Below are 13,012 nucleotides of genomic sequence, written 5' to 3' on the forward strand. Positions count from 1 at the left end.
CACCGGGATCGATGAATCTGGTAAGGTGGTGGTGGGTCCTCCGGATTTCCGTCGGCAGGCTCGGCCGAAGTCACTTGCACAGTACAGGGAAAATTGAACTCTGTTTGTCTTCTACCAGCGACTTCTCTCTCTCTCTCTCTCTCTCTCATACTTCTTCGGGCAAATATCTTCTGTTCACTATGCTTGGGGTCAAATGTCTTGTCTTGAGTATACCTTGGGTCCAAACTTGCGATCGGCTTGCGAATCCATTGTCGCACGGCGTCGAAAGTGCCAATTGTGGGTCCTTAGACTTGGTTTAGTATGGTGCAGGACTCCCTCTCGACTCCTCGAAAGTATCCAGTCTGCGCATCCACAACGGTTCTTCAAGGTCACGCATCACTTTGATTGCAGACTGACTTCGAACTGACTCGAATCCCTGAGAATCAGGTGACACTCAGGGTCATCTTCTGAAATCCTGGGAATTCTGAGGAATCTTGGGGAACCGTAGGGATTCTTGGGTGTTGGCTCGGGAAACACTTAAGTTCAGTATAGAGAGTCTGGATTTATGGTCCAAACCCAGGGAATCATCTTTGGAACTCTGGGTCACCTGCACTCAGGGATGTGAACTCTGGGTCATCGTGCGGCACTCTAGGTTTTCCGTGCGGCACTCTGGGTAACAAGGCTGCTGCATTGCAGGCTCGCATGTATCTCCACAAAGCCACACTTTTAGCGGGTTTAGCGGCCTCCTGCGCATGATCATGGTGGTAGTGGGTTGATTCTCAGGGTAATTTGATCCTCTGGGGCGCTCTGAGCCAAAGCAAGATGAGGTGTACTCTGGGATACATTCTCCAGAGACACTTTCCGCCAGACTTTAGGCACTCATCGTAAGGGAAAGTCCGCGGCTGGACTGAGTGTTCTCTGAAATCCTGGTCGTGCACTCCCAGGATTCACACTTCCAGCCAGTTGGGCCCATCTGCGGTCAGGCGTTTGATTCATCCCGAGAAATCACTTCTCTCCCACAGTCACCATCCATGTCACACGGGTACAGCCGCACCGTATCCAAGTCATCCACCAATCAGCATCCGATACAAACTCCAAGTCATTTCTAGAATGGCATGTCGTCGCCGAAAAACTGAGAACCGCCTCGTGTCAACCGCCCCTCCTGGTCCAGGTCCATCAAAGAGGGCAATGCTCCGAAATGGTGAACCATGGCCAGGCTACACAAGCATACGGCGTAAATTATTGTTGAGCTGGACGTAGATGCCGTTGACTACCAGGGTTTCGCTCACTTCTTCCCGCAGGCTTCTTCAAACATAGGTCGCGACTTATCTTCAAGGTGCTTTCTCCTTAGGACACAAGGTCAAACACCAAACGCGAGGTGTCATCGGCTTAGCAAAGCAACGCCGGCAGTGACACCAGTGCTCAGTACCTCGCCTCTAACTCCTCGGGCAGCCTTTTTGTCTTCACCATCCTCATCATCGTTTAGTAGCGCCGAAATCTCAGCGGTGCCATCTCCTCCATAATCAAATCAAATCAAATCACATTCACGTTCTCCGTCTCCAATAATCACACATTCCGTCGATTTCCCCAGAGTTTCACAGAGTCACCCAGGGTTCCCCCTGAATATCACATGTAACTCTGGGTCATTGTCACCCCAGCGTGCTAGACTCCTGGGTGATCATCTCCAGCCTGCATGGCCTGGAAACGGGCTCGCGCTCTTGCGCCTTGGTTGAAATCGTAGAGCAGGGTACCACAGTTGAGCTTCGACACAGGCAGCCACTCTGCCTCATCGTACCCCTTCCACTTCACAAGGTACTCGCAAATCCGTCTCGCTGTCCGAGTCCGTTTAGTCCATCGCAAATCCAGGATTCTCTCGACTTCGTATTCATCGTTCGCAGCGTCGGGCTCCCAGCTGGCTTCAGGCAACAGCGCCACATCAAAGTCATCATCCTCGTCCACGTCGATCTCCACAGTGGGCCGCTTCGGGGATAGTGCTCTGGGTTTCAAACGGCTCACGTGTACCCAGCGGCTCACGCGATACCCTGTGTTCTCAACCCTGAGTTTCACGCGGAAGTTGTCATGGATTTCCTGAATTCTGAAGGGACCGTGCCACATGTGAGCCAGTTTGCGGCTCAGCCCGGGCCGCACTTTGGGTATATACAGCCACACAGCATCCCCGGCTGGGAATCCTGCCTTCAGTCGTTCGGACAGCTCTCTCCACTTCCTGGTTTGTTCGGCAGAGCGCGCCCGCTTGGCCTTCTTCTGAAGATCCTCAGCGCAAGCTTGTGCATAACTGTAGTCACGCTGCAGCTTCCTGTGCCACTCGTGCGCTCCTGGATACTCGAGGGCCTGGCTCCCAACATTGCAGACCAGACATAGTTCCGTGTGCGTCCCAGCCGTGCACCAGAAAAAACGGAGTGTCCAGGCGAGTGGCATCGAACAATGTATTCAGGGCAAACATCAAGCGCTCAGCATGGTCGTCCCAGTCGCTCTGGTCCGCCTCAGCAATGTACGCTCGAATGCTGCGCACGACAGTCTGCACCGACCGCTCCTGTTGTCCGTTCGCCTGGGGGCGATACGCCAGAGTGGCCCGCTGCTTGCTACCCAAAAGTTCACGGAAGCGCGTGAACACCTCGCTTATGAACCTTGGGTCTTGGTCGTGCCTCAGCATCGAGCTCGTGCCGAATCTCCTGAAGACTTGCTCTTCGTACACTTCGGCGACATCTTGAGCTGTGGTGGAACTCATGGGTTTACACATGACGAATCCTGAGAACGCATCCTGAAAAAGCAACAGGAACGTGTTCCCACGATCCGACTTAGGCAAATGCGTCACGAAATCCATGGACACAACTTCAAAAGGGCGCCTCGGTTCGATGTTCCCAGGGGAGGGCCCTGGATTCTGAGGGTGCCCCGCAATCCACACACTCTTTGACGAAAACTTCCACGTCAGCGTACATCCCATGCCAGTAGAACTCAGAGCGCAGTTTCTCGTACGTCCTCGTGATCCCCTGGTGCCCACCCTGAAAATCTTCGTGAGCGTAATGCAGGATATCCGGTCGCAGAGCTTTCGGCACCACGAGTCTTAGTTCGTCAACCATGTCTCGGGGTCGATCTCTGGTAGACCGACTCAAGCGGTACAGGACTTCTCTGGAATCCAACGCGAAATCGTCAGCGACCTTCGCGAGTTTCCTGGCTTGAGCGTGCGACAGCTTCGTCGTGTCGCCCTTCAGGAAATCCTTGAGTTGCAGCAGGTGATCATCTTTGTCCTGGTGCACTTTGATGCGTCGCCAGCGTTCTGCCTGGTACTCCAGAGGTCCCATGGGTTCGCTTTGGGCTTCGATCTCCTGAGTTCGCGCCCGAGTCATTACTGCAAACACTTTGCCCGCCACAGGCAACGGAGCGCACTCAGGTCCAGGGATACCCAGAGTTTCGACACCCTGAGAATTACTCCCCCGGATTCCAGCGTTCAATAACACCTTCGGTTTTACCAACTTCTCGTGAATCTTGGACACCAACTGCAGATGTGTTCGTTCGTCAGCATCCTCCACCTTCCAGGATTCACCAAGCGCGAGGGTCTTAGACGTCAGGTAGTCTGCGGCCTGGTTAAACTCTCGCTTGACATGCACCAGCCGCACAGACTTGAACTTCGTCTTCAGTACTTCATACTCGGCTAGCTTCCTCTGGAGATTTGGCTGATTGCAGTTGAAGAGTCCCTGGGCTTGCTGGATGGCAATCCAGGAGTCCCCAACCACAACGATATCCTGAATTCCACGCTCAATCGCCAGAATGAGGCCCTTCAGAAGTCCATGATACTCAGCGTCGTTCACAGTCACGTCCTCCAGGATGAATCCCTGGGCATCCAGGATTTCCCACCCGAGGACATGCCATAGAATGCAGCCGCAGCTCCCTTGTCGCGTGGAAGTCTTAGCGGCGCCATCGAAACTCAGAATACACCCCTCATAGTCCGCTTCCAGCATTTCCATACTGATAGGCACTGGAGGTTTAACGCGCCCCTTGGCAGGGATCAGGTTTTCAGCGATCTCATCCAACTGTTCTCTGGGGGTAATACCCGCACCTAGAATTGCAGCCAAGCCGTCTTCATCCCGTTGAACTCTGCGTATCTCCAGGTTCTAGTGGGACAATATCAGACCCCACTTCACCGTTCGACCGTCTGCCGACTACGAGGTCAGTAACCACTTCAACACAGAATATCGCGTGTAGACGACGATCTTAGGTCTGCCTTCAACCAAAGTGCGAAACACCTCTAGGACTCTCAGGATAGCAATCACCTCCTATTCCGCAATGTGATACCGCAGCTCAGTGTCATTCAGGAAGTGATCTGTGAATCGAACCGGGTGCACAATCCCGTCGTACTCCTGGCCCAACACAGCGGATGGTGCCCACGGGTTCGCGTGGGGAATAATCACGAAGGGCCTTGAACGATCAGGATGTCTGAGTAACGGAGTCGAAACAATCTTGTGCTTCAGGATTTCAAAGGCTTCCTGGGCTCTCGACAGGTCTCTCCTGAATTTCACTTGTTCCTCAGTCAGCTCGTACAGGACGGCCGCGATCACGGGTAGATCTTCAATGAACTTGTTGTAGTAATTCAGACTCCCCATGAAACTCTGGACACCTTTCAGTGTTGTCGGGAACGGCAAGTCTTGGACCCCCTTCGCGATTTTAGGGGTCGCTCGGATGCCCTCAGCACTAATCTCGTAAGAGAGGTACGGAATGGACAACTTCCCGAATTCGCTCTTGGGAAGTCTCACAGAGATATTCCAGTAACGTAGTCGGAAGAGCAGCGCGTTCAGATCCTGGCACAGCTGCTCCCAAGTAGGCGCACCGTGGGCGATGTCGTCGATATACGAGCTTCGACCCAGGACAGGGCCCATCTGATAGGGAGCCGGGATGTTACGCTGAAAAACAGTCATCTCATCCGTCAACACTGAAAGTCGCGGTGCATTTTCACCTGAAACTCTGGGTTCCCCAGCGTTCAACCCCAAAAAGTCCAAGACATCTTGGTCGACCTCAGCTTCTTCCTCAGGGGAAAGCCGCAGAAATCCCCACAGACAGTTATTGAGAACTGCCTGGTAGATCAGCGGCGCGTTCTTGAGGCCAAACGGCATCCTGACCCACTGGTAGTGCCCATAGGGACAGACGAACGCAGATATCAACTTGGCTCTCTCGGTCATCTTGATAGCCCAGAAACCACTCGCCATGTCCAAGCCCATAAACCACATCGCCGACTCAAAGCCAATCAAAAGATCATCAATAAGCGGCAGCGGATAGTGTGAGAGCTTGATGAAGCCATTCACCACGCGATAGTCGATGCACATCTGGATGTCGACGCCATTCTTCTTGAGGACGATCACGATTGGAGATGCCCAGGGGGACGTAGAAGTCTCGATCAGCCCGTTCTCCAGAAGCTTCTTCAGAAGTTCATACACCTTGGTCCACAGGTGTGGGTCAATGGACCTTGGACGCTGAGCAACAGGTTTAGCGTCGCCTACATCCAGGTCACAAACCGCTCCACGGGCAGGTGGGGGAGCTGCATTGCCGTCTCCCAAGATGATCTTCCGATGGTATTTCAGAATTCGCCTCACTTGGTCTTCCATCTCGGGCGTCGTTTTCCCAGCGACTCCAACATCTGCCTCCTCGATCTTGCACTCAGGAGTCAAGTCACGCATCTCAGGAAGCATAACCAACTGGTCGCGCAACTGAGAGAGTAACTCACTTCCTTCGCGTATGTAGACCGCGGGCTCGTAGTCGAGGTCCTCTGTCGAGAGCCGCATGCAGCGCTCATATTCCTGCTTCAGCTTCTTCAACCGAGTTCCCGGCATCCCTGAGATCGGGATATCCCAGTAATCTTCAACAGCACCCTGAGAATCGTCGTCATCCACATCGAATCCCAGAGAATCAGGGCTATAGATGTGTTTAACCTCTACCTTGGCCCTCGCACCCACCTTCGTCGCCCCGCTGACCCTGAGAATCACTGCCAACTTCAACCTGTAAACTCTGGGTTTTAGCGGCCGTTTCATCTTCAGGACTCATGTACTCTGGGGTTCCAACAGTCTATGAGGCAACATCGGTCACCACATCCTTCAGAACGTCACCTAAGTCACTCGTCTCAACAGCAACGCCTCGGAATTCAGGAGGGTCTTCAGGGGGCACCTCTTCAGTCTGAGTTGCAGCGTCTTCGGCGAAGCGCACGCGACGAGTCTTCGGTTTCCTAAGAATCGAGGCAAGCAGTGCCATGTCGGGACCTTTTGCAGGTCGCGGCAGAATCTTCGTAGGCCACTGATACTCTGGGGTCTCGACACAGGATGGCTCCAGCGCCACCAGGCGTTCCGCGCGAAGTCTACCCTCACGCGACTGAACACTCTCCAGAATAAGAGTCTGCCACTCCCGATACGCAAAAGAACCAGGCGCACAAAGCGTCCGGCACGTGGGAAGAAGCCATACTCCACGATTCGGGCGACTGGCGTTCTGTTGTGAATCCAGACGTCCTTGTCCGAAATGTTGACCACCTTCACAGCGACCGGCCAGGATCTCGCAGCGTAAATCAGGTGCGTTACCCAGCGGTCACCTCGTCCTGCCCACACAACTTCACGCTGTGGGTTCGTCGGTCCATACGAAATCTTCACCACCTTGGATTCCCCTGGGGCCAGGTACCAACTACCTGTGGTTTCCACAGGCATGTCGACACCCAGGCGATCCTCTGGAGTCCACCCAAACATCATGATCGCCTCTTCATCCGGAAGTGTCACGAGACCTTCGCGAACACTGATCCTCACTCCAGCTGCAAACATGAAACTCATACCCAGAAGTACTTCGATCCCTTCGCCGATGTTAGCAATCCAGACATCCAGGAGATATATCACCCTCGAACCGAGAGTAATCTTCACCTGAGCACTGGCACCGATGTACGTCGGAACGCCTCCCATGCAAGACACCTTGATTTGCTTGTGCGACTTGAGTGTGAGTCCGAGCTTACGCGTTAAGTTGAAGCTCACAATATTCACAGTCGCACCTGTATCCAGGAGAACTCTCGTCCAACAGTCGTTTACAGCACCATGCACCATCGCCACATCACGTTTCTTTGGGTCAGGATCATTGTTTTCCCACCATCCGTAGCGCTCTCCAGGGTTCAGCTTGTACTCCACAATTTCTTCAGAGTTCACCGACCCAGAGTTCGCCTGTTCAGGATGCTGATTATCAGGGGAAGTCATGAAATCCTGAGTCAAAGTAGTCATGCATTGTTGGTTATCTTGGGTTCTTGTTCTCAGCTCCGGGCCTACATACACTAGAACATATAACTCTGGGGCTTTCTTCAGCCCGGCGCGTACTGGGTCCCCACCCAGCGGGCTTATTGGTTTGACGGCCTCCCAGAGTTTGCTTCGCCATCCAGGAGTTCATCCAGGATTTGGCTCGGCATGTCCTTCAGTGCACCTTGGCGGGCGAGTTTCTTCACAGCTTCCAGTGTCTTCCAGTCTTCACACGGTTTCCCGAGATGCAGTTTGCCACAGTTCTCGCACTGTTGCGCGCGACACAAGTACCCACTTCCAGGAAGCGATCACACTTCACGTCTTTCCAGCAGTTTTCCTCTGGGTGCCCCCACTTGCCGCACTTCTCGCAGAACTTGACCTATTTCGGGTTTTCGCGGCGAGGGGAACGGAATCCAGAGTTCGCGTTCGGTCCTGGTTGGGCGTTCGGTAGACGCCATCCCATGTTATCCATCACGCGATAGACCTCGTTCGTCAGCGTCTGAGTCCACTCGGCACCCTTCATACTCGCCAGGCTCCCAGCGCTAGACGTAGAAGTTTCTTCTCCAGAGATCTCACGAGTTGACCCTGAATTCGCGCTCGCACTTCGGGGTGAAACTCTGGGTTCGTCCGTGATTTCCTGGAAACGCGCGTGAATTTCAGGGTCTTCGTCCGACTCAGAGTCAGAGACATCGCCCCTAGTCACGTACGCACGTCCTTGTCGCTTCGGCTTGAAACGTCCCTGAGGAATGTTGTCGGCACGAAAGTCACGAACTCTGGGTGGCGGAGCATCCTGGTCACTGCGACTCCAGACATCTTCGTCCTGCTCCAAAGCATAATCCAGATCAGCGATACTTCCGAATCTCTGACCTTGCAGCGACGTCTTGAGGCGCGTGTCCCTGAGTTTCGTGATGAACCTCCGGATATGCTTCCCCAGACGCTTCGAAGTCTTATGAAAGTCAATGCCAGCCTTCCCAGCGGCGGAATTCAGACGATAGAAGAAATCCAGGGCGCTCTCTGAGTTCTTCATCTCCATCGTGAAGTAGCGTTCAGAGTATGACGAGCGCGCTTTGTAGTACTTCTTCCTGAATGCAGACGCCAACTCCTTCCAGTCTCGCTGAGTGTGTTTGGGCAACTGGTTGAACCAGTCACGCGCAGCTCCCGAGAGTTTCAACTTGAGTTCCTGAATTTGCATCTTCGTAGACCAACCTCCCTGAGCCGCCATGTTCGCAAAACGCTCCCACCAATGCACGCGTTCCCTGAATGACGCCTTAGTATCGAAGTCACCGAGAGTATTCGAGTTGATGTACGGTCTGAACGTCAGGAGCGTAGTGCCAGCTTGAGCCGTAGAGGCCGTCGTCAGGTTTACCACAGGGATCCCGTCCGAACTGTCATCCGAACTCTCAGACGACGAGTCATCATCGCTGGAATCGGAGCTTGGGTCTGAGTCCGAGGGTGGATTGACATCCCGACGCTTCTTCTTCTTCTGCTGGTGTTTCTTGGGTGCAGAGCGCTTGGAGTCTGTTTTAGAGTCCTGCGAGGCCTTAGAGGTCGCTGTTCTCCTGGGATCCGACGTCTTCCCTAGAGACACAGGCTCGAGCTTGACATCCTGCGTCACCTTGGTCTCCGTAGCGCCATGTCCCCGCTTGACGCGCGCGATTCTGCCGGAAGTGTCGGCGGAAGTCTGCGCGAGGGTCGCTCTTAGCTGGGAGACGGCGACTTCGGAAGTGTTCTTCGGATCAGCTGTCTCCCGTCTCTGGCCTGTGACACTTGCGTTTCCGTTGATTACGCCACTGGATTCTTGGGGTCGGGTTGCAACTTCAGGGTTCTGAGCCACTGACGACCTCACATTTGTTGCCATATCAGGGGCGACGGTTGCGCGACGCGCTTGAACTTGGGCCAATGTTGCACGAAGGTCGCGCACTTGGCCGGCGTGGAAGCGCTGGATATTCTCGGAAGACTCCCGCTCTCGCTCTTTCTCCGCCTCAAGTTCTTGGACCTTCTGCTCCATAGTTGACATTTGTTAGGTCTCGGAAACCCAGCGCGTGCGCTCCGAGTCGGCTTCGGCTTCGCGCTGTTGCCAGCGCTCGGCGTAGGCGGCATCCAGGCGCTCACGCTTAAGTCGTACAGCTTCCGTGATACTCTGGGTCATCCCCTGAGTTTCAGTGGAACTCTGGGTCTGGCGAGCCTACACGTCCTGCGCACGCCGTTCCGCTTCTCCTCGGGCGATCTCAGCGTGGACCAAGCGATCCGTGAGTTCCTGGATTTGGCGACGCGCGTCCAGGTCACGTTATTCCCTGAGGCGCTCGCGCTCCAAGGCACCCAGGCGTTCTCTCGCGAGAAACTCGCGTTGCTCCTGTTCCATGCGGGCCTGCCACTCCTGCTGTTGTCGCAAGACATTCAGCTCGATTTGGGCGGGCCCAGACCTCGCGGATACGGACGAAGCTGACCCAAGATTCCTGGATCCATTCGAACGACTCGACGCAGGTGATTTTCTGGATTTCGTCGAGCGTCGAGAGCGCACCTCGCTCTTAGGGCTCTGGTGTTGACTCGGCTCATCGGCACTGACATCCCTTGGACCACCAAATCCAGAAATCGGGGCAGAAACCCTGAGTTCCAGTTCGGAAGTCGTGGCTGAAACACTGGGGAGACCGGCCTTCCTGGGTGCGATCTCTGGGTCAGAGTGCACCGACGATGTCATCTCCACGTCATCTTGGTCGACTGACACAAGACGCGACGGGATGACTGTATGGTGACCTGAAACCCAAGCTCGCCGGTAGCTGCGAAGCCACCGGCACTCTGGGCCACAAGCGCTAGAGCTCCAACTCGTTGTCCAAGCGACATCATCGACGAAGATGAAGAGCTACCATAAGACGTTTGAACGCCCGAGGCAGTACTCTCATCCGAAGCGCGCGAGGTACCGATGACACTTGGCACCGCGCCTGGGGTAGCGTCCTTGGCTTCCGCCCCCAGAGAATCGCGTCCATTGGACATGGAATTCAGGGGAGTGGAATTCTGAAGCGAGGCACCAGTCGAAGACTTGTACGCTGGAAGAGAGGACAGCGACGGTGTAGACAGCGCGGATGGCGTTGACGGGACTTGCGGGCGAGGCGGTCCATGCTGAGTGTGCTTGGATCGCGGCTCACCATCACTCGACCCTCGTGGGCTCTGTGAAATCATGAGTCCAGTGACTCTGAATCTCAGAATCTCAGGACAAACTGTCGGCCCAGTAGATCCGCATCGTAGTCCGTCATCAATAGATCACCGTCTCCGTCTTCCTTGTGGTAGTCCAGTCTTGGTGCTTGCTCCTGGGCGCTTGGTGCGGCGTGATCTTCAGAGTTTACCTTGAAAGGCACACCAGCTATCACCAATCTCCACTCGACCAGTTCCATGGCGATGAAATTCTGGGTTTCCTACATGACAGAGCGCACCCGACTTTCTGGAATCCTGGAGCACGCGTCGAAGACCAACCAAGGATCAAGTTGACAAACTCAAACCCGGCTTCGAAGAACAGAGTCTGCAGATTGGCGACGCACTCGCGTGCGGTCATGATATTCTGGGGGATCGTAGTCGCCATGAGATCTTGGGCAGTTCCGACGCCCCACCGGGCGAGGTGAAACTCAGAGATCCAGGCTTCATCTTGATTCTCCAGAGACAAACGCCACTTGAAGTAGTCTCCCGTTGCGTACGCGGCCGCGAAGTACGAGTTGGCGTCCGGTTTCGGAGTCGGCCACTCATAAACAACACTTGGCGGCGTCACCTTCCCAGGATTCACCTCTTCCCAGCGTCGAACTTCACGTCGGACGTACAGCACCATGCTCTCAGCGTCCAACGCCGCTGCTCTTGGTTCCTGAGCAGGCGCAGCAGCCTCCTGGATGTCGCTTTCAGGCGTCATCCTGGGTGCCGCTTGCGAGCTTGGTGCTGAAACTCTGGGTTCAGGTGGTGCGAACCCAGAATTCACCTTGGAGCTCTGAGTCTTCGCCTCCTCCTTCGCTCGCACGGGTTCCGGCTTCACTTCCACAACAGACTCGTCCGAAGATAAGACCAAGTCAATCACCTCCGGAGGCTCAACCGCATTGGCGCCTCCCTCAGACGCCTGAGCACCACCCTCGCGGGTGTGCTCCTCTGGGACTTCAGGAATCCGCGACCCAGAGTTCCCCTCCGTCGAGCCTTGGAACTCAGGGGAAACCTCTTCCTCCTCAGTTTGCGATCCAGCAGCAGGCTGATCTTGAACTGCAGACGCCTTGACGTCCCCACCTTGCACTGCCTCGCTCTCGCGAGCAGCCTTCTTCGCCTTCCGAGCGTCGCGGACGACTTTTCCAGGTCCTTGTGCTCCTCAGGCCCCATACCTTGAACACGATGCGACTGACGTGACACCTCACCGCGTCCTCCGTCACCGCGTCCACTCTTCTTCGCCCCTCGTCCTCCAGGAATCTTGGTAGCTTGAAGTTGACGGGCACTCAGCACTTCTTCAACACTTGATTCCGGCGAAATCCTCGACAATCGAATCCGGGCACGCGCACCAGCTGCGACGAGGCCGATGAAACCTTTATCGCCCAGGGGGGTTCGTATAGCGCAGTCCAAGACTGTTCCCCAGGCTGTAGACGCAGAGAATCGACTTGAGAGTCAACAGCAGACCCAGAGATTCGCAGCCGCAAAGCTTTAAACCCTGAGAATCACACTCCTTGGTTGGCGTGGGTACCTTGTGTAATCCCTGTCGGCTCGTTTGTTTTCGATGGAACGGCACTCCACCGGTTGTAAATATAGCCTCGAAGAAGTGCGGGAGTGCACACTTACTTCAGAACGCACCTCCACACCAAAGGCAAACCCACAGAATCAGATCCCCCGAAATCCAGAATATCACGAATTCAGGGTCCAGGATTTCAGTCAACTCTGGACGTGGAACTCAGAAGACACCTTACCCAAATGCCCTCCTAGCTCGATAAAACCAACAAATACAGAGTATACAAACACAACAGGACCCTTGGCGACGCGCGTCCAGGTCACGTTATTCCCTGAGGCGCTCGCGCTCCAAGGCACCCAGGCGTTCTCTCGCGAGAAACTCGCGTTGCTCCTGTTCCATGCGGGCCTGCCACTCCTGCTGTTGTCGCAAGACATTCAGCTCGATTTGGGCGGGCCCAGACCTCGCGGATACGGACGAAGCTGACCCAAGATTCCTGGATCCATTCGAACGACTCGACGCAGGTGATTTTCTGGATTTCGTCGAGCGTCGAGAGCGCACCTCGCTCTTAGGGCTCTGGTGTTGACTCGGCTCATCGGCACTGACATCCCTTGGACCACCAAATCCAGAAATCGGGGCAGAAACCCTGAGTTCCAGTTCGGAAGTCGTGGCTGAAACACTGGGGAGACCGGCCTTCCTGGGTGCGATCTCTGGGTCAGAGTGCACCGACGATGTCATCTCCACGTCATCTTGGTCGACTGACACAAGACGCGACGGGATGACTGTATGGTGACCTGAAACCCAAGCTCGCCGGTAGCTGCGAAGCCACCGGCACTCTGGGCCACAAGCGCTAGAGCTCCAACTCGTTGTCCAAGCGACATCATCGACGAAGATGAAGAGCTACCATAAGACGTTTGAACGCCCGAGGCAGTACTCTCATCCGAAGCGCGCGAGGTACCGATGACACTTGGCACCGCGCCTGGGGTAGCGTCCTTGGCTTCCGCCCCCAGAGAATCGCGTCCATTGGACATGGAATTCAGGGGAGTGGAATTCTGAAGCGAGGCACCAGTCGAAGACTTGTACGCTGGAA

General features: G+C 55.1%; 2 protein-coding genes across 2 annotated transcripts; one reads left to right on the plus strand and one right to left on the minus strand.

Moving 5' to 3' along the window:
* Positions 1-7,623: 7,623 nt before the first annotated feature.
* PHYSODRAFT_247885 (hypothetical protein) lies at positions 7,624-9,252 on the minus strand (the record flags this gene model as incomplete). Its single annotated transcript, XM_009520171.1, has 1 exon — positions 7,624-9,252. One exon carries the CDS (start codon positions 9,250-9,252, stop codon positions 7,624-7,626), a length of 1,629 nt encoding a protein of 542 aa, XP_009518466.1.
* A 6-nt stretch (positions 9,253-9,258) lies between these two features.
* On the plus strand, positions 9,259-9,690 carry PHYSODRAFT_480376 (hypothetical protein; the record flags this gene model as incomplete). Its single annotated transcript, XM_009520172.1, has 1 exon — positions 9,259-9,690. A coding segment is annotated over one exon (432 nt), but the record flags the coding sequence as incomplete, so codon positions are not given.
* Between the last annotated feature and the right edge of the window lie 3,322 nt (positions 9,691-13,012).

This window comes from Phytophthora sojae (genome assembly GCF_000149755.1).
Source record: "Phytophthora sojae unplaced genomic scaffold PHYSOscaffold_2, whole genome shotgun sequence".
Taxonomy (NCBI): Eukaryota; Oomycota; class Peronosporomycetes; order Peronosporales; family Peronosporaceae; genus Phytophthora; species Phytophthora sojae.